Genomic DNA, 22,065 nt, shown 5'->3' with positions numbered 1-22,065 from the left:
CCTTAGTATCCAAAAGTATTCTTCCACAATCATTTTCCCTTGTTGCAAATTCTGTATTTGGCGATTTAATTGGAAAATCCTAGCCATATCATCTCGTTGGGAGTATGTCTTGGTTACTGCCTCCCATATGTCCTTTGCAGTCTTAAGAAACAACATTCTCCTAATGCTACTTGACTGTATAGAATGAAGAAGCCTAGCCATTACTGCCAAGTTCTCACTTTCCCATTCATCATGGGATGGATCATTTATGGGAGGCTCTTTCACTTTTCTTGTGATATAAGTCATTTTCTTCGGCTTCCTATGAACATTTTGGCAGATTGGAGTTGTAGTTTTTCCTATCTAGCTTAACTGTAGTGATCTGCTTGCCAAGGAAATATTGTGCTTGCTTTCTAACATTTTCCTTCTCTCTTAAACTTAAAACCCTGTGCTTTGGGCAAGAAAGCTATGGGATAGGTATGGAATATACTTGTATAACTTTTTGTGGGATAAGTCAGAGACTAGTTTTTTTTTTGGGCTGGAAATGGAAAGAGTTAAGGATAAAAGTTACTTTTGGCAACGGAAAGTGAGATAATCTTACTTGGAATAAGAAGTTGCTGATACACCACAACGTCAAGCCCAAGAAAGAAGAAAAGTTATGATTCTTGGATTGCTGTAAATAATGGATATTCTAGGGTTTCAAGCTTTGCTCTGATATCATGTTAAAATTGAGAGATAAGAGAGATAGAAAGTAATGTTCAAGCACAATATAAAGTAAATACATATGTTTTTTCGCACTCTACAAATCATAGGGCAATGTGCACTATACATAAACAGATTCCTATGGGGGTTAGAGTATGGGTAGGTCAACATGCAAAAGAATTACAATCATTACAGCAGGAGTTACAATAATTGGTACAACAGGTTGTAATGGGCAAGATTTCCATAAATCATAGTAGAATATTTTAATGGGCGAGAGCCCATAACACCATAATAGCTGCAACATGAGGCCCATTTTGCATAGGAGTTGCAATTGTTACATAGGTTTTAATGGGCATGAGCCCCATGACAGTTGCTATAGAGTTAATATTGCTTTGAACCCGTTGTGTCTTTGAAGATATCCATGTCGGGGCAATAATTATCTTAAAGACAGCAATCTGGTTATGCCTGTTAGTCAAACCTAATTGATAATTTTAGTTGGTTGTTTTGTTTGAAATTTATTTTAAAATTTTGTTTAACTGCATTGAAAATTTCTAGTATTGTTTTGAATGAAATCACCATATTTCCAGCATTATTTTGGATGGTGAAGATGCACTGTACCTCCCTGCGCTAGTACCTTGATAAAAAAGGAGAGAAGTTGTTTAGGCATTAGGTTTCTTTTAATATGAATCAACTTGTTTGATGTAAGGGAAAAACACCTAAAAATTCTTGTAGTAAGATTTACTAAGTGAATAAGAAATGTATTTTGAATCTCTGAGAATTTGGATACTCTTTTCCAATGCGATAGAGTTGTGGCACTTTACACACTTTTTTTTCGGACGAGTATTGTGCATGCATTCACACTGTTAGAGTTGATGTATCCACAGTGTGAGAATTGCACTTATTGTCGACTTTTCTTTTATACGTGTGGCAGGTAATTGTGACAAACACCTATTAAATAAAAATCTTTGAGTCAATAGATAAGTCACCGAAGTTATGATGCATGAATATATCTGTCGATTGTTAGTCAATTTTTGTTCATGCATCTGTGGATTGTTTGTCAATATTTGTTCGTTTCATATGCTTCTAAACTATCTGAAATGCATATGGAACACCAAATTGAATTATCCATGCGACATAGCGTTGAAGCATGCTGTAGCGATTTAGAAGTTCAATCACTTGAAAGGTGAACAGTGTGTGAACTGGAACTAGTTTGTGTGATCATTGAGAAATAGTGTTCGAGTTTATTACATTTTAAAGAGTTGAACTATCAGAATTGATGGAGAAACTGTACTGATTGCTTCTAATGGGATTAGATGTTAACTATGATCTTTCAACCTATTATATGGGTCATTTATCATTCTTTTCCTTAATTACATGGGGTTGCCTAAAAGGAGTAATTTCAAAATGAAAAATACTTTCTTTTGTTGGATTTTCACTTCAAATCTATCTTCAAGCGTAAGATTCTCAAATTGCTAACATTCTTTCTTTTTAATTGGTAGTAAGCTTTTCTGTAGCAAATCATAGAATTTCCAAAAACATTTGTGGAGAATTATGAATGAATGAAACCTAAGAACTCCAAACTTAGTATGGCTACACTCATATTTGACAAGCAGTTGCCTCCCTCATGATGTAGTCAGAGTCCAAATACAGATATTTGATGAAAGGTCATTTTTTGATTTCCAAGGTAACATGCCTAATATTATAGTTGAGTCCATTGTGGCCAAGTCCCAAAGGTGTCATCTGGTGATCTGGATGACTTGTAGGGTGGCATATACTTTGACCAAGTGACATATTCAAAACCTAATGGTCCATGACATTGGAGAAATGTCTTGAATACTTTCTTTGAACTTCTCCAATGCTCGCAAGATCACAGTTGTGTTTCATAGCCACCTTAAAGTTCATTTCTAAGGCATCTTGTGGGGCATACTCCATCCCACATGAGCTTGGGATATAGTTATTCCATTCCTAGTGACCCTCATCTTGGATTTTTTTTTTTTTTGAATCTGTTAACTGTGACACTCATCTAATGACCCTCATCTAGAATTCTTGAAGATTTCTTTTTGTTGAAACTCCTCGTTTGGGAGTTTTGGTGAGCCTAAAAGATCTCTATCGATCATTCAATCCATCTGTATTAAGAGGTCTGCCACGAAAAATACAATTATTCCCTCCCTTTTAAACATTCCATGCAGGATATAGCAAAGATGACCATCAAAGAACCGTGCCCTTCTAGTTCCAATTAGTATTCTCCCAAATTTGCATCAGGGAAAAGAAGATCCATGTTTACCTTGACCAATATTGAAGGATGTGAAGTACGTAGCTCACCATGTATAGTTGGTGTACAGATTCCTAATATTTTTAGGGAAACCAGACCCCTCTTTGGAGATGGTTTATGTTGAGGAGTTTGTCCGTATGCAAGCCATGAAAGCCCAAAACCTGAGAAGATTCACATTTCTCTAGACCCAACTTTTAGTTGGAAACATGTTGCTTCCCTCTCCCTGCGCGTCCCCTCACCATCACACACGCATGCACACAAGCACACACAAGTAGGACAACAAGAACAACAAAAACAACAGCATCATCAACAACAACAACAGAAATACATGCACACACAAATTTTACATGGACTTTTCTGAGAATATTCTTTGATGTCTCCTTTACCAAACTGCCTTTGTTGAACTTTGACCTTCTCGCATAAACTTTTCAGAAAGGGACTCAAATGCTTGAAAACTCTCACTAGCTACTATATCCTGTAAAATTGGTTCAGGGTCCACCCAATCCTCTTGGGAAAAATCATAAACACATTCTTTCTATCATCTAGGTTGCAATCGGGATTCTGAGAGATGCCTTTTTAAAGCCCCTGCATCACCTGACAACCTGAAAATCGCCTAAAGCTATTGCAGAGTGCACGATTTTGTTCAAAAATTCTGGTGGAAGAGAAAAATCTCTCAACCACAGATCACATCCTGTCATTTGCAAGAATCCATTTTCCAGCTAGCTCATCATTTTGTATTTGGAAATATAGCCATTGTCCTCTTGTTCCAGCTATTTCCTTTCAGAACTAGGTATTCCTTGCTGATTCCAAATTGACAAGCAAACTCCGTTTTCCAAATTGAGCGCAAGGATATTGGTTGACATTATCGGTAAAGCTGTGTCAATCAATTTGGTTTGATATGCCTCTTTCTCTAGCTTTAGTTGTAAATTGCTTAGAACATAAAAACAAACATTTTTCTTATAAAAAAAAAACATAAAAAGAAACATTTGCTGTGAGAGTTTGTGCAGTATATATTAACTTATTGAAATGATTTTTGCACTTATATTTTTTTCATCATTTCTTTCTTGATCAGGCTTCTGTTATACAAGTGCAATGTGCCCAGGGATCAATCGTACATATTGGCATGCTCTTGTTCTTTCCTGTATTTGGTAGGCTTCAGCTTGTCATGCCAATGTGAAAAATTCTGTTAGAAGGCTGTACTTCATATTTTAATGATCGCATATGTCAACACACACTGAAACGGGATGGACATATTGTCTGTATGTTTCAGCTTGCTGACAGGCTCTGACATGGAGTTCCAGTATGTTTTCAGAAGTGTCTGCTTGTGAGACACCCCTGTGAGCTTCCATTTAACAAAAAGTCAACATCAATGGTGCGAGTTGATCCCACGGCCTCTTGGCAAGTGAAGAAGTGCTCTATCCATTCTATGACTTGTACTTATGAGTACTTAGTTTGCGAACTGTAATATTTATACCCAATGGGACATGTATATGTTTGAAAAATCCAAAAGTGACAAGTATAAACTCAGTCTCTAATTTAGAATTTTTCTTGCTAGAACCATTTTAAGTATTATAGTTTCTTTAATATTTTCATAATTTATTTTTACTATTTTTTAATGGTTGCTATAGAGTGCTCCCTCTGGAGCAGATTATGCACATGCTACCGTGGGAAAGTTTTTTTATCTAGAAAAAATTTGAACACTAGCTTGTTTTTTTATTGAAACTGTTGAACACTAGCTTGTTATTGACTTGATGATGAAATTAAAAAGATAGGAAAATGTTGACTTTAAGGTCTTGAGAAACTTGATCTAAATGTCCAAACAATGGGTGGTCTGTATTCATGGTTGGAGGTGGGATTTCTTTCAACATTTCTTAAATTTAAATTTATTTATTTGTATGTTTATTTATTTGCAAGTGATCTCTAGGATAAGTTGAGAGCAGATCTCTAGGATAAGTTGGGACTATCCCCTGGAATTGGGACGAGAAAAATCACCCTAAGTAAGTTTTTATCTGAGTAACAAATGCAAAACCTGCTCCCATGGTAGCGTGTAACATTTTTCCTTCTTTAGTTCTTTATGTAATTTACATATATAATAGAAGATATTGGTATGGAAGTCTTGGGCTGTGATGTCTTTTTGGCCCAGCATACTGCACAACTTGCTACTTACTAGACATTACACCCATATCTGTGTTAGTTGTTTCACAATGTGTTGCTTCACATGTATGCATTTAGCTGATCCTAGAAGTTGGTATATTTTGCGTACAATAAGATTTTTATTTGCTACTGCTAGACTAGATTGTATCTTTTAAGCTATGAAGCCTAATTCTCAATTATTACATAATTGCAGGTAAGGCTAAGCGCAAGTGTTCCTCCAAGTGTTTGCCAAGAGTATTATAATAGGGTTCTATTAGAGTTTGCGAAGCAGACAAAGGTAAATTTTGAGTTTGTATTCTAATTTCTAAGTCAACATTCAGATTTTACAGAAATAGAAAAACAATGAAACAAATCATTGTTGAGCTATGATATGAATATGTGTCTTCATTATGATCGCCCATTTGCTTATCATTGTTAATACCTTAACCTAAATGAAAGACATTGTTATGCTCACATACCCTTAATTTTATTTTACTTTTTTTTTTTTAATGTTAGCTGCTTTCATTAGTCAAAATTTGCTTTACATGTGTGTCATATACAAATGGAGTCTGGACTCAGCTATGTGCCAACTTCCTGATGGCTGATTGCTGAAACTATCCTCCTAAGACTTAAACTTTAAGTGCTAATGAAGACTTAGATGTGCCTTCTTTGGCAATGAGTCCACTAGTTGGTTTGACTCCCTCCAAATCTTGTTTGAGCTGGAAAGTGGCACAAAGAGCTTGTTTGAGCAAAACTCTTTTAAAAAATGCTTTGTAATTTCCATGGGTAGTTTTTTTCTGTCTTTATTTATTTATCTGTTTCTGGCTCAAGGAATGGTTGTTGCCGAGTATCCTTTGATAAGTATTTCCCTCCAACTAGGTTCTAAATTCCTCATCCAGTTAGTAGAGTTCATTCCTCTGCTTCATTTGCATTGCACTCAGGGAGTGGGCTACCTTAGAACAATCTTTTCTTCATCATTTCTTAGAATCCCTACCACCTTGCGTTCCAAGATTGCTGATGATCTGCTATGAAATTTCAGCTCATAGTTGTTGGAAGTGTGGGTAGGGGGACTATCCCTTGCCTAAATTCCTTAAACTCAAGAGCTCATGAGATCACTTGTCAGTGAGTGTCCCTAGAATATATGTATTATGTATAATATAGGGAAAATTATAGATACCCCCCCAATTTCAACTTTCTACACATCCTACCCCCAAATACTTTTTCTATTATATCTTAAACCCCAACATTATTTTTTTTGTATTTACCGCTCCAGTCAAATAATCAAAGCATTTTGAAACCAAAAAGCCCATGCCCTATTTCCCTCTCTTCCCATTTTTTCTCTCTTTGTCCTTGTAGACATGTGACCCTCTCTTACTTTTTCTGTTGACCTCTCTCCACCCATACACTCTTTCTCTCTCTACCCATTTCTCTTTCTCTCTACCCTCTCTCACTCTCTCTATCTCTCTTTCTCTCTCTACCCTCCCTCATTCTTTTTCTCTCTACCACTCACATGCCCATAATGCGGTCTGACACATTTTTGTGTCGGGCCAAATTTTTTTATTTTTGCGGTCCGGCATAAAAACTTGACGAACCGCAAAAAAAATTCGGCTTGACACAAAAACATACCGGATCGCAATGGATTCCAATAACTTTCACATGCCCATAATGTGATCCGACATGTTTTTGTGCCGTACCAAAATTGTTTTTGCGGTCCGGCACGTTTTTGTGCTAAACTGCAAAAATTTGTCGGTCCAACACAAGAACATGCCGGACCGCATTATGGGCATGTTACTGGTAGATACAGAAAGAATGAGGGAGGGTAGAGAGAGAAAGAGAGTGAGGGAGGGTAGAGAAAAAGTTAGAGAGAGAAACAGTGAGGGAGGATAGAGAGAAAGAATGAGGGAGGGTAAAGAGAAAGAGTGAGAGAGGGTAGAGAGAGAGAGAGAAAAAGGTGGAGAGAGAAAGAGAGAGAGGATGTGTGAGAGTTTTTTGGTAAGAAATATAAAAAAAATATGTTGAAAAGGGGAACAGAGAGAAAAAGGGCATTTTGATCTCAAAATGCTTTGACAATTTGACTCGGAGGGTAAATACAAGGAAGAATTGTGTTGGGGTGTAGGGTATAATAAAAAAATTATTGGGGGGTAGGATGTGTAGAAAGTTGAAATTGGAGGTGTATCTATAATTTTCCCTATCATATACATTATATATGTTCTTGGAATGCATGTTAGGGAGTGCTTCTAGAATTCATATATTATCTTATATTGTATATAGCACATAGTATACATTATATATTGTATATTTTAAGTTATAGAGAAATTGAAAACAAACGATTCATTTCCTAATATTATATACACATGCACCACAGAAATTCCATGGCAAGAGAGTCCCATAAAGAAATAATTCATAACATAGGGCCATTGCCAGAAATGGAACTGAAATTTATCATTAAACCACCATAGTCCTTCTATAGTGTTCTTATAGACGTAGGCACACACAAAACAATAGTGTAGTGACTTAGTGATGTAGTCATCATATTTGACAATTCGTCTAATTGTGTATCAATCACTAAAAAAAAAAAGTTAAATAATATTGGTATTGACTATGGATCAGGATCATGGTTTCATGTTAAATGGGATCGAGCTCCATGCTAAATAGGATCATATCTCATATAATCAGGAGTGAGCTCCTAAGTAGGATCAGCTCCATGCCAAATGTGTTCCCAGAGCAAGAGCATCCCCTAAGGAAGGAGCTTCCCGTAACTATGGTTCAGCTTCATTACACCCCTAGGCGAGGTTGTCCACTTTGAAGCTCCCTTGGTGATTCATCCTCACATTCTCTCCCCATTTTAATTCGAAGTCATTTGGTGAATATCCCTAGTATTCATTCCTTGTTTTTCCTCTCTTCCCCTTCTTCTTGGTTCTTGAAACAGTGACCATATCTCCTTCCAAATTAGCCATAGAAAAGTTAATAAGGTAAACCTCCATGAAATAACTCCCGGCTTTGCCAAAGGTGAATTATGCCATTGTTACAACAGGGCTTCATTTGAGGGAGGGGTACCCTAATAAGGCTCAATAAAAGTAGTTTGAAAGGCCAAGGCTTACTTGCACATCATGCATATATTTGGAATGGCAAATCCTAGGCTCATAAGGTGGTCAATGGTCAGCACCTTGTTTTGGGCAGCTAACTGTCAATCCAAGTCTTGGCTGGTGCAGGGATAAGCTACATTTTCTGATAACTGCATATTTCATAGAAAATCTTGTTAGGATCTGGTACATGATTTTAGCTAAAAATTATCCATTAGAATCAGGCATCCAGATTCTTGGCATATAAAATATCTTTGTTGCTGTGCTAGAAATCTCATTAGGATCCACTTCATTTTCTTTTAACACATGCCTTAGTTGGATAGTTCATGTGGCATTCATCCATTACCTTGTACCACATCTTGAAGTTTGGCAGCAGGTTTCATGGCTTTTATGAATAGGCTAGGGAACTTGTATTTGATGATTTGAGGCCCACGCCATGGGTCAAAGCCAAAATCTTGTTGTTCTTCGGTTCGCTCCTCGCATCTTTGTATCTCTCGCCATCTATTAATTCTGCACAAGGTCCCAGATAGTTTGTTTCCTGGCAGCCTCGACCAGCGAAGGTGTGTCATCCATTTCCATGGTTATGTTGCACTACTTGCTTCCGTCGATGGCCTCCTTGATTGCCTAGTCTCCATCATCACTTTAGATAGCAACGCCATAATTGTTTCTTTGATCATTCTAATTCCCACTCCCCTTTTAATCTTAGTAGACACGCCTTATCCGATTTGACCAGATGGATCTTACTCGTTTTTGGTGATTCACTACACACACTGGCATGCGGAATTAAGGACATCAGTAAATAGGACGATTTACTAGCATAGTTTTGTGATGATTAGTCTCGTTTCCTAAGTATTTCATTTTCCATGGCACTGGTTTTTCTCAATCCTTTCTACTACATCCTGCCACTACCTTTAGTAGGCTTGCCATATAAGGGAAGGCCCAGGTATTTGTTCTCTGGTATAGCAGTCCCATGCCCTACATAGCTGCTAAGATCTATAGCTGTTTCTCTTTTAAGGCGATTCTGAAAATCTTTTTGTTTTTCATATTAACTCTGATCATCTTCAAACCATCTCAAGCTCATCCATATATTCTTTATTTATTCAGTTTTTACATTTCAAAATAGCAAAGGGTCATCTGCATATTATAGATGTGACACTATAGTACCATTAGAGGATGGGCAGAATGCTGATAAATTCTAAGAAGTGTATACCCCATCTAACATGCCACTGAAAGTCTAGGCAACTATAGCAAACAGGATGGGGGAAAGTGGAACCCTTGCCTCAGTCCTTTATGGCTTGAGAAGTAGCCTCTAGGGGATCCACTGATTAGCTTTGAGAAGTACGCATTAGATAAGGACGCTGCTATCCAGTTTCTCCATCTATCTCCAAATTCTGTTAATCACATATTTTTCTTGAGATAATCTAATGAACTCTGTCATATCTGTTTTCGAGGTCAAGTTTGCAAATCACCCTGGCTTTCTTTCTTTTTGTCTCAAATGAATCTATGACTACAGCTCCATCCAAGATCTATTTCTCTCAAAGACTGCAAGTGGAAGTGAAATTGTCTGGTTCTGGATCCTTAAGATTGACACTGAATGGTAGTCTTGAGTTTACTTCTTATGTCTTTTAGATACTTTGATGAAAATCACATGTTGAGAAATGCTCACTTATTTTTATATCCATTTTGATCTAGGTTTCTCATTTCTCAATGTATATCTCTGTTGATCTTGTTTAATTATCTCTCCTTTTGTGTGTGTGCGTATGTTATGTGTGAGAGAGGAATTTTGAGTTCTTTCTTTGGGGAAAAGGATTGATGCGGAGAGTAAGCTATTAGCTAAATAATGTTTGCAAAGAGTAAGTTGTTGACCTACAGACCCTCATGAGGCATTTATCATTTCATTTTGGATTTGTTGCATTCCTCTCTTTGGAAGTTGGACGCACTGTTTCAATATGAAATCATCTGATTATGAGCATTCACAGTCATCTCTCTGGAAATAGAAATGTTCAATTCATATTCCTCTATGGAAGCATACCTTCATAAAAAGCGATCTAGATTTAGTTCCAATTCTCTTTTATGAACATTATGCATTGTGAAAAGTTATCTTTAATTTCTTGGGTAGTTAAAATTCTTGGAATATAAATGGCCTCTTATTTTCATTTGAAGCCATGGTGAGGATCTCAAGATTGTGGAAGTTATCTTTTGTTAGTGTATTCAATATCCACCGGATAATGATCTGGTGTAAGGCTTTTTTTTTTTTTTGAGAACTCTGCTTTGTTAACAGGTTCCTGGGTTTCGTCCTGGAAAGAAGATTCCAGATAATATTCTCATCAATTATTTAGGCAAGCAGAATGTTCTACGAGCAACAATTGAGGCAATTTTGAAGAGGACTCTGCCTCATGTTATGTCTTCGGTATGTATAATTGAACTTCCATTATGGAATTACTACTAAGCTATGTTTGGATTTCATATTATTTGTTTGACCTTTGACTGGGAATGTCATGATTCTTATTATTCCCAATAAAGAAAGTAAATAAATAAATAAAATCGATAAACAAATTACTCGGATCTGTCCTTAAATCACACGAGGGACTTAAGGTTCTATACCAAAACCTATAGACCAAGCCATCCAGTGACAAGCTACTTTGAGAGTCCTCTTTGGTGAATCTCATTCACCCCTTTTCCATCATTCTCTATCTTATCTTTACTTGAGGGTTTAACCTTTTTTTATGGAGACCATTTAGTTTGTAACTCTCACATTCATGGTCTATAGGAGTTGAGATCCAAGTATAACTCCTGCCTTAACTCCCTTAAGTGCAGCTAATTAGGATTAACAAGTTGTCACCAAACTGTTAATCCTATGTAATGGGCTAAACTTGTCATTAGTACACTAATTGCTCACATAATGGGATGTCATCCAAGCATTCCTACAATTGATATAGCGATATTTAAAAACTAAATAATTTTGTGGAGCTATATTATAGAAAAACAATTCTTACAAGGAATCCAAACATATCACCGGGTTTTCCCTCCAGTGACACTGGGTTTTCCCTTCCAGTGCAACATCCTATAAAAGCTCTAAAATGGATCCTACTATATGACAGTACCTCATGTCAACCACATGGGATTTCACATATACTAGACAATATGGCTTTTGTACCATTATTGAAAAATAAATTCTTGGGAGAAACATTTCCAACAATTCTTGCATCAATTTCATGGACTTTATATAATGAAAAACAAGACCTTGCCTTGCAGTCTAAATACATAAATAAACATAGAATAACCAAGTTTGTTAGTTGTGTGCCCATCTGATTGGTAACTGTCTGATAGCTGCCGAGATTAAACAAACAACAAGTAATGAACGAAATGAGATACATAGAGAATGGAAGGAAAAGCTCGCATGAAGTTCATAACAAGTCATTGTTTTCAAAAACGGACCGCCCAGTGCTTGGGCGGCCGCCTAGGCAGTCCAGAAGGCCTGGGCGCATCGCCCAAGCCTAGGCGGCCAAACTAGGCGGATATCCCTAGGCGCTCAGGAACCCACCGCCCAAGGTTTGCGCCCCGCCGAGGGGAGGAAATGCGGCTCCTTAAGGGTATTTTTGGGTAATTTGTTTAATACCAAAGGGAAAAATTATGGGTTTTAGTTTCATTTGAAACCTAGAACTCATTAGAGGCTATTTTAGAGAGAGAAAACCCCAAAAAAAAAAAAATTTTATTGGGCCGCTCAGGTTCTGGGCACCCGCCTGGGCGCTTGCCTAGGCGCTGGGTGGCCTGGACCCCCTCGACCGTCTAGGTGCCGCCTAGCGCTTTTTGAAACACTATAACTAGTAGAAAATGACAAATTGTGGAACTCTGCATGTAAAGTGTCTGCTTATGTGGAACCTGTTTCATTCAATTTTCATTATCATGTGGTATCTGAGTGTGAGTGTAACGAAGATGAGGATGTTGAGATGAATGAGTGGTAAGACAAGAAGGGATAGAATTCGAAATTAATCTATTCGAGAGAATTTAGCTGTGGCACCAATAGGTGATAAAATGAGAGAGAGTAGACTTAAGTGGGCTAGTCATGTGTGGCGTCGATCAAGTACAATACCTGTTAGGAGGTGCGAGTTAGTTCAAGTAGAAGGACTAAAAGAGCAAGGGGTAGGCCGAAAAAGATGTGGTTAGAAGTAGTCTGAAAAGATATGGGAACTTATGGCTTCACTGAGGATATGGCCTTTAAGATAGCATAATGGAGAACCAGGATTCATGTAGCTGTCCCCAATTAATTGGGAAAAAGCTAAAATGATGATGATGATGTGGTATCTGAGAGTTTGTTGTTATAAGGAGAATAAATATTAGTCGAAGCATAGCAATATCAAAGGATGTATAAATATTATTTAGAATATAAGAATCTAAGTGAAAAAGGGATGGTTGAATTATCTATACTAATACACAATATGAGTCTTTGGGGGATGGTCATGTGTCAGATTTTGAAGTTACCTTGTTCAGTCATATTAATTTAAAAAATGCCCCTATGTAATTCAATACTGCTCATTTTCGAAACTACCAATTATCTAATTTTGGGGTTTCACATCATGCTAAAAATTGAAAATAATAGTCTTATGCGAATTAAAACTTAAAAAATCAAAGTAAAGTGCACCTCCAAACTTTGCGGAAAGGTGCAGTTTTGGTGTCATAAATCCTTAGGATGGCTTGAAAATCTACTTCCACTTGTAAATATGAAATTTAAAGGTCAAAAAATGGCATGAGTCGAGCTGTTCTATAACTACTTGAAAATCTTAAAAATGGATTATTTAGATAATATGTTATGAAAACGCATGTTTTTAGGATTTGAAATCCTTTTTTTGTTCGTATACATACATTTTGAGATCAAGGTAATCAATGGGAGGGTTTTCTAGCATCGCTTTTTAGGTGCTTCTTACATCTTTAGTATGAGGTTGATGCCTTCTATAAAAATTTTGTCGTATTATTGAAAAAAAATGTTACTCTGGCTCCTATGTTGGATACCGAGTAAAAGCTCGAAAATTCTTATTCCTAACCTACCCTCTAACCAAGACTACTCCTATTTTAGGTTTCACACTTGTTGTTGGAAGCTTTACAAGCATTTTAGGGATCAGAAGTGGGGAATTCCGAGAGGCTAGAAACTTCCTATAGTAGGAAGTGTCGTTCCTACAATGAATGTAACTGAAATCTATATTGATACCTTTGGGGAATCATACTTCTACCTAATTGAAAATGAGATTCCTACCTATTGGGATTAGCACAGCCAACCACTAGCAACCGTGTCAAAAATCATCAAGAAATGGGTTTCATAAGGTAAAAGGTTCGAAGTTCTAGAGTATCTTTGACTAAGAATCCGTTGGTATTGGAATCAATGTGTTGAGTATGCTTAGTCAGGTTCCCGTAGTATTGGAATCGATGTCCTCGACAGTCTTAAAGACCTAGACAAGGGTTCCCATGGTATAAAAATCGATGCATTGAGTGCCCTTAATCACGGTTCCCCATGGGTATTGGAATCAAGGTGAAGTAGTTGAGGTTTACTGAGGTTCTAGATTGATTAAAGAAAGTAAAAATACCTGATTTATTAATAATGAATTCTTTTTAAAAATAAGGTTGTTATATTGGGTTCTCAAAAACTAGGAATGATGTTAAGTAGGTTTTGTAGACACCCATAGAGCTTTTAAATACTAATCATATATTCATTAATGATCACCATTATTATCTGAGCCTTATCCCAACAATATTGGGTTGGTTAGTACGAATCCTGTTGTGTTATTTCACTCTATTAAGGGTCATACTTTCACTCAGACCATAAGTCACTTCCCTCTACTTCCATCCTTGTCCTTTAGGGCCTTCCCTTTATCTGTTTAGAACCTTTCACTTGAACCAAATCATCCCACCTAACCAATGCTCTAGGACGCTGCAAATGGGCAGCCCACTTAAGTCTACTTTATCTTATCTTACCGCTTATTGGAGTCACCTTTAAGTTCCCTTGATTATATTCACTTTGAATTCTATCCTTTTTTATGTTGCCACTCATCCATCTCAATAGCCTCTTCTCAGCTACACTCAAATGGATATATTGATTCTTGATTAATTAATAAAAAATTCAAATAATACTAGGAAATTAGTGTTTGTGTGTTTAAACACAAAAATATTATCTTATATACTTGAAAACCAGTGCGGGAAAAGCAACTAGTCCAAGGGAGTAGAATTCGTTTGGCCACATGGAATATATGAACGCTTACAAGTAAGAGTATGGAGTTATAGTGTGTACAATGAGACGAAAGAGAGTAAACATAGTTTGTCTACAAGAAACTAAGTGAAAAGGGGAAAGCTAAGAAAATAGATGAGGTATAAAATTCGATATATAGAAAAAGATAATAATAAAAATGACGTAGATGGTGTAGGCATAATAGCAGATAAAGATTTAAAAGATAAAGTAGTTAATGTCAAGAGAGTAGGTGATAGGCTCCTATTAGTTAAACTTGTATTAGGGGAAAGATAATTAATGTTATTAGTGCTTATGCACCACAAGTAAGATTCGAGGATAGAATTAAAAGACAACCTTGGATGGACTAGTCCAAGACATACCAATGCAGAGAGGACCTTTTTAGGAGGGAACTTAAATGGTCATGCAGGGAAGGATAATAGAGGATATGAAGGGGGTACATGATGGATATGGGTTTGGTGAAAGAAATGAGATGGGGGATGCTATTTTAGATTTTTCTATGGCCTACGACCCAACAATAGCAAATACTTACTTTAAAAAATGCGATGAACATTTAATGGCCTATAATAGTGGATCATATAAAACCCGGATAGTTTTCTTCCTAGTTAAGAAAATAGATTGACCATCATGTAAAGACTGTAAGGTCACCCTAGGAGGGAGTTTGACTACAAAATATAGGCTCGTGGTTATGGACGTCTGCAAAAAGAGATGGAAAAAGGGGGGAAACTAATAGGTGTCCAAGAACAAGGTGGTGGAATTTAAAAAATGAGAAACTAGACCTATTTAGGGATAAATTATTTAAAGAGAGAAAATGGAACTCAGAACATGAGGTCAATATTCTGTTGAATGAGATGGCTGATTGTATTAAGAAAATGGCAAACGAAGTTTTAGGAGAAACTAGAGGGAAAATAATTCCGATAAGGAAACTTGGTGCTGGAGTGATGAGGTTCAAAATGGCATTAGCAAAAAACGACCATGTTATAAAATTTGGCAATGTAATAGAAATGATCAAAACTTTGAAGAATAAAAAAATGCTAAGAAAAATGCTAAACAAATAGTAAGACTAAAAGTTAAGGTATGTGGTAATTTATACATTAAACTGAGAACAAGAAAATGTGAACAAGATGTCCTTAAATTAATAAAAATGAGAGAGAAAAAGTGTAGGGATCTAGACCATATTACATTCATTGAGTGAGGATCAAAGGTCTTGGTGAAGGATGAAGATCTCAACAAAAGGTGGAGAGTTTATTTTCAAGAATTATTAAATGATGAATATAATGGGAACACAACGATAGAAGGAATTGTTGGTATAAATGAGGGCGGAGGTCATGGAGACATTTGTAGGATTAGGATATCAGAAGTGAAAGAAGAGGATGGAGATAGGAAAAGATTTAGGACCATATGGTATCCTAATAGAGGTTTTGAAGTACATGGGGGAGATCAGCATTCATTGGCTAAACAAGTTGTTCAACAAGGCGTTGAGAACAAAGACAATGGCAGAAGAATGGGGGAAAAGTGTTGTAGTACCTATTTACAAGAAGAAAGGAGACATATGGAATTTTGCAAACTAAGGAGGGATCAAACTTATGTGCCATAGTATGAAGTTGTGGGAGAGAATGATTGAGCAGCGATTATGGCATGAAACGAGTGTATCAGAAAATCAATTCGGTTTTATGTCAAGGAGGTCAACAATTGAGATTGTTTTTCTACTAGGTAACTGATTGAAAAGTTTAATACGAAGGGAAAAGACCTCCACATGGTCTTTATTGACCTAGAAAAGGCTTATGTTACAATACCTCGAGATTTAATTTGATGGGTGTTGGAAAAGAAAGGAGTTTCCACATATTTTATTGACTTGGTGTGAGATTTATATGAGGGAGCGCTAACTAGCACGCGAACATCTAATGGGGAGACGAGCTTTTAGTGATAATAGGTCTAAACCAAGGGCGTTGAATTCATACTTCTTTGTTTTAGTTTCGGATGAGTTATCTAGTCACCTACAACATGAAGAATTGTGGTGTATGTTGCTTGCAGACAACATAGTTTTGATCGATGAGATCCGAAGCAGCGTCAACACAAAGTTAGAACGTTGGAGGGATGCTCTAGAATCTAAAGGTTTTAAAATTAGCCAGACTAAGATAGAGTATGTGGAATGAAAGTTTAACAATAATAGGAGTAGAGACGAGAAAGTAGTTAACATTAACAGCCACAAAATACCAAAAAGAGCGCACTTTCAATATCTCGGTCAAAAATCCAAGAAAATGGAGAGATTGAGGAAGATGTCACATATAGAATAGAGCTCAGTGGGCGAAGTAGTGATGTGCAACCGGAGTTTTATGTGATTGCCACATACCAATGAAGCTGAAAGGAAAGTTCTATAAGACAGTTGTCTTACCAACTTTGTTTTATGGGGTAGAATGTTGGGCGGTCAAGAAACAACATACCCATAGGATGAGTGTAGCTAAGGTGAAGATGTTGAAATGGAAGAGTGGCAAGACAAGAAGGGATAGAATTTGAAATGAATACTTTCGAGAGAACTTAGGTGTAGCTCCAATGGGCGATAAGATGAGAGACTGTAGACTTAGAGAGCACGTAAATAAAATTATTTGTAATGATTTGTTCTCTTTAGTGGGAGGTTATTGTGGTTGAGTGACCTAGGGTTTGGCAGCTTGGGTCATGTACAAAACCCTTACCTCTGCGCATGTGGTACTACCATTCAGCGTTTACTGTGGGTCATCCTTTTTAGAGGTTGGAGAGATGCCTACATACATTGTTTTTAAGCCAAGAAAGTTGTGTGGTCTCTTGTGAGCAGAGAAAGGGCCTGTGAGAGTGAGGGCCAAATCATTGACAAAAATTTCGTATGCCATGTATATATGACATCCACATTTTTGCAAGCAACCCTATATAGAGGGACACCTGTACATGTGCATAGAGAGAGTGCCCCCCTTGCTTTGTGCATGCATTTAACTTGCTGTTAGGAGGGGACCTGTAATCCACATTCTGAGATTATTAGCAAACTTTGACCGTTCAATCATGAGCTCCTATACTTGTGGGTCATAGGTCCCTTTGGGTCAGTTTGAGAAGACAGTAGTGGTGCATGATTGTGGCATGGGTGGAGTACTATGGTATTCAGTTCTTATATGACCTATAAGGTATCTATGCACTTGTAAGTTGTATTTATGTGTTTTTTAGATTTTTTTGAAACTCCGAAAATATTGGTTTCAACTAAAAATGTGTTACAATGAATTTTGAAAAATTTTCAGAATTTTAAAAACGAATTTTAAATGTGTCAAAACTCAAAAAGGGTAATTTTGGAATTTTAAAATTGTGAGGGCATTCAAGAAATTTTCAAAAGATAGATTGGACACACTTGGAGGACCATGGGCATGGTCCCCATGTGAGGAGTCCATTAGGGCCACACGTTCCATTAATTGGGACGCCTCATTTTATGTGGCACATTTTTTTTAATAAGGATAATAATGTCATATTATGTGTTTTAAAAATATTTTCTTAGTGAATATATTATTTTAGGGTTTTACTTCTTGTTTACAACATTGTTTTATGGCATTTATAAGTGGAACTTAGATATATATTAATAAAAGAAATAGATATAGTTTTTTCTTTTGCTCTCTGAACTTCCACATAGCCACTTCTTTCACTCCCTTTAATAAAAGTGGCATTATGACAAGACAAGAATAAGATAACTACTCCATGAGTTAATGATTCAAGAGAAAGGTGAAGCACTGAGATGACAAGAAGTTTTAGAAGCATTACCTGCACAAGGTTTAGACATATTCGTGGTTGAGGCAGCCTCAAGTTTCTGGAATGTAGCAAAATACAAGCACGAGCCTCATATGGAGCCATTGAATGTAAGGATGCTTTGAGGAGTACTTTCTGCCCGCCAGACCCATTATATTAAGTTTCTTTATTTATTTGCAACCACTAAACATGGGAATAGGTCTCGGATGATGATGATGAAATATGGGAATGCTGGTTAGCCACTAAAACAATACAAAAAAAGTAAGACAAAATGTGTTGTTGCTTTAGAAGTACCTTTATTCATGAAATGTAGGAGAGTAATTGGAACGACACATCCGCATGCTGCATCTAGTTCTTTTTAGGATGTCTGTAAACTACTCTCAAGTCTCAACAAACTGGGTGTGCTGGGCCAAAAAATAAGCTCCCCTAAGAATCGGCTTTATAGTGATTTTTCACCCTAAGTCACCATTAAATAGCCTGAATATGTGCCATTTTTAGATTTCGGTAGGACCTTTTGGTTAAATGTGCATACAGCAAAGTAACTTATCATCTGAAAATGAAAGAAAATTACTTCTAAGATAGATAGAATTTCTCCTTGCTTAATGACCCAATTAAACTGAAGGTTTGAGAAGAATATGCGAAAAGCATGTACCAGTAAGCTAACTCATCATCATTAGAGCTTTTTCCCAACTAATTGGAGTTGGCTACACGAGTCCTGGTCTGCCATTCTACTCTACCCTCAGTGAGGCCCTAAACTAGCTACAAATGCACACTATAAGTTTCTAATTCTTGCGAGTGTAATACATATGGGCTGCAATAAGTTAAATGACCGAGGGAGAGAGCATTATATGTGTAGGGATCTGCAAATATGGAGACTATTACAGAGAATTTCATTCGGGACGACAAGTTATTCTAAGTCATAGGTGGTGTCTTGATCTATAAAAGGATAAGGAGATTTTTGAAGTTCAAGAATATGTGTTTGTCTGTACTCCTGGATGTTTGTTTAGTTTCTTTATGGAACTTAATACTTCTTGAAGCTTGTTTACTTTTATCGTCCATGAAGAGAGACTTTTTCCTTTACACTTCCTCCAAAATTTATGTGGTTAGAGATCTAGATGCCTATTTATGTGTTGTGGAACTTTGGTTGTGGAGGCGTCAACTTGGTACCTTATTTTCAATTGAGTGCTGCCTATTCATAATGCAATTTTGATTTTTCCAGTTTATTTAAAGTTTATTCTTGTGGTTACGTTGTTGGTAGAATTAAAAGAATGCGGAATGACAATCTCATATATGCATACTTATTTCTTGCAACCTCATGTTTAGAAATGACTTCTCATTTATCTGTTCTTCATTATGTAAATGACTTCTAATTTTTATATGGGATATGCTATGATAACTGATACACAATCCCTTTCGATGGAAATGGCTTGGTTGCTTTAGTTTTCATTGAATGACAAAAGGTCTTCATTAATTAGTTTTATTTCATTATTCATGGGCTTCCATAAAAATTTAAAATAGTCAACATTATGTACTCTTGTTGTGACAATCTAGGTTTTGACATATTTCAATAAATATTATACCTCAAAAGAATAACTACTGTTCCTTTTCTTCCTAACAACCAGCACAAAACTGGTTAGATGTGAATATATTTGGAACTCGTCAGTTCTTGGTATGTATAATGCCCATGTTCTTGATTTTCTTTATTTAGGTTGAGGGAAGGGCACTGAAAGATTCTGTTCGCATTAAGACCAAATTTTCTGATTTAGAGGAAGACTTTTCTCCTTCAGAATATCTCAGGTATGTTAAGTACTGATATAACGCAGTATGTTCTTCCACTCAAACTATTGGTTAGAAATATGAGGTACACTTCATGGCTATGCTTCTCACCCATTTGTTTGATTTTATGTACTGGAAATGACATTGTCCCTAAGTTGTTTTCTCTACTTGGATTCTTCTGTATAATTGTTATTATAAAAGGCTACCTTTAACTAGCATAGGACACTCCTCCTGTAAAACTCTTATTTGTTTTATTATCAGCCTCTTGTAAGGATCTGCGGCTTTCACCTATTTGAACATCGAAGGCAATCTAGAATCTTTATTGAGTGAGGGTTGAAGTATTTTCCTTGAGAAATTACTTTGTTTCATGTGCTATCATAACTCTAAGGTTTCAAAAAACGCTAGGTGGCCAGCCTGGTGCCCAACGCTTAGGCAGGTGCCCTGTAGTGCAAATTCTTTAGATATATACATATATATATATATATGCTGTCCAAACGTACATATATGCATATATTTCTGTCAATTCTATAATTTATTGCATTTGTATATATTGTAAGATACTTTCTTAATATACCATGTTAAGAAGAAACCTGTTCAAAATTTCAAAATTCAAATCATAGAAAATTTAAAAAAATTTAAAAGTCTAGTCTATGTATTAATAATAGTCTCCAACTGTCCATGTTCCATAATAATATGGAGTCCAACTCTTCAACCTCCAATAGCACCCTAAATACAATTCCAATGAGAAAAGAAAACGTTTAGGATTCTTCTTCAAACCATAAAAAATACTTTGGATTCTCATATATAAGTATAGCTAAGAGATTTAAGGCTTATGGAAGTGTTCTTTTGATTTTGGGGGGTTGAAAATAACCCCCACACTCTTTTTAAACTTTTTGGGGGGGTCAAAATTACCCCTTTGCCCTTTCGGACATCTTTAAAAATTAAAAAAAAGCCCACAGCCCTGGGGGCCCAAGTACAGCCACCAAGAATGGGCACCTAGGCTAGATGTGCGGCCTAAGGTTTCTTGGATGCCTAGGTGCCTGGTGGTCCGTTTTTTGAAACCTTGCATAACTCTATTATTTAAATGATTGTCTTTGTGCTCAAAGGTATGAAGTTGTGGTTGATGTGGCTCCGGAAGTCAAATGGATCTCTGAGGATGCATACAAACACCTAAAAGTTGTCGTTGAAATAGATCAGGAAGTAATTGCAGAAAAAGCTTCTGAAACCGAGCTAAGCCGTCGTTATAAGGCTATAGGCCCAATGAGGATTGTAAATGATAGAGGCTTACAGGTATTCATTTTGTGTAACTTCTTTCTATTGTTCTACTGCTTTGTCACATGAACTCTTGATCTTTCCTAGAGGTCTACTAAAGTACATAATGTAAAAAACTACATCAAAGAATGATCATTTTCAATTACCATGGAGCCAGATTTTTTTGGGATGTATGTAGATTTCTGTACACTTCGTACTTTTGCAATGTTCTTAGACCTAACGTTGAGGAATCATCATCAAACATGGTTTGGCTATAGGATATTTTGAATACCTATCTCTGGGAACTGGAAGTCTGATGCTGTGGCAGTATTCTGTAAGCTGGAGAGTGTTAACATTTGTGAAACTTTGCTCCTGTGTCATGCTTTACACTAAATCATGAAGGAAAAAGTTTATATAGAGTCGAGTCTCTAAACAATAGAATTGGAGCCTGCCTCAAAAATTTCACTAGAAGAGGTTGTTTTGATGCCCAAATATCCTCAAATTGATCTTCTTGACATTGAGATGCATAGACATGAGAAAAAAATGGATTTCAAATTTTGGAAATAGTGCATCTTTTAACACATTTTTGGACCGTCAATTTTCAAGATTTTCAAGTTTTCATAGCTCTGCTCGATCTACACTATTTTTGAAGCTTTAAATTATGTAATTAAAGATGAAAATATATTTTAAGGCTATCACAAATATTTTCAATATTGAAACCATATTTCTCGACACTATTTGCAGGTGCGCTCTACTTTGATTGTTTAGAGCCTCGGCTTGATACAAACTGCACCCAATCATGAATATTGGTGTAATTTGTTTTTTTTTTTTTTGAAATTGTTAGCTGAATATTGGTGGAATTTGTTTATTTCCTTCTT

The 22,065-nt window shown here is 36.4% G+C and overlaps 1 protein-coding gene across 4 annotated transcripts in view; it reads left to right on the top strand.

Moving 5' to 3' along the window:
* Positions 1-22,065, top strand: part of LOC18424945 (trigger factor type chaperone family protein) — a 43,889-nt gene that overhangs the window by 10,357 nt on the left and 11,467 nt on the right. For 2 of the 4 annotated variants that reach the window (XR_016042714.1, XM_088849694.1), the window contains exons 2-7: positions 4,023-4,098; positions 4,221-4,348; positions 5,298-5,381; positions 10,448-10,576; positions 19,869-19,957; positions 21,043-21,226. Coding sequence is in view for 2 of the 4 variants with exons in the window: in XM_088849694.1 (XP_088705820.1) it covers positions 10,568-10,576; positions 19,869-19,957; positions 21,043-21,226 (282 nt within the window). In the remaining 2 variants the exon portion in view is untranslated. The remainder of the gene's footprint in view (positions 1-4,022; positions 4,099-4,220; positions 4,349-5,297; positions 5,382-10,447; positions 10,577-19,868; positions 19,958-21,042; positions 21,227-22,065) is intronic. The other 2 variants (XR_016042713.1, XM_011630879.3) reach the window with 1 other exon arrangement.

The sequence above is a fragment of the Amborella trichopoda genome, chromosome 10 (genome assembly GCF_054954075.1).
Source record: "Amborella trichopoda isolate Santa Cruz 75 chromosome 10, AtrichopodaSantaCruz75HAP2 v2.0, whole genome shotgun sequence".
Lineage (NCBI taxonomy): Eukaryota > Viridiplantae > Streptophyta > Magnoliopsida > Amborellales > Amborellaceae > Amborella > Amborella trichopoda.
Note: the sequence above shows the minus strand (reverse complement) of the source record. Positions and strands in the feature narration are given on the sequence as shown.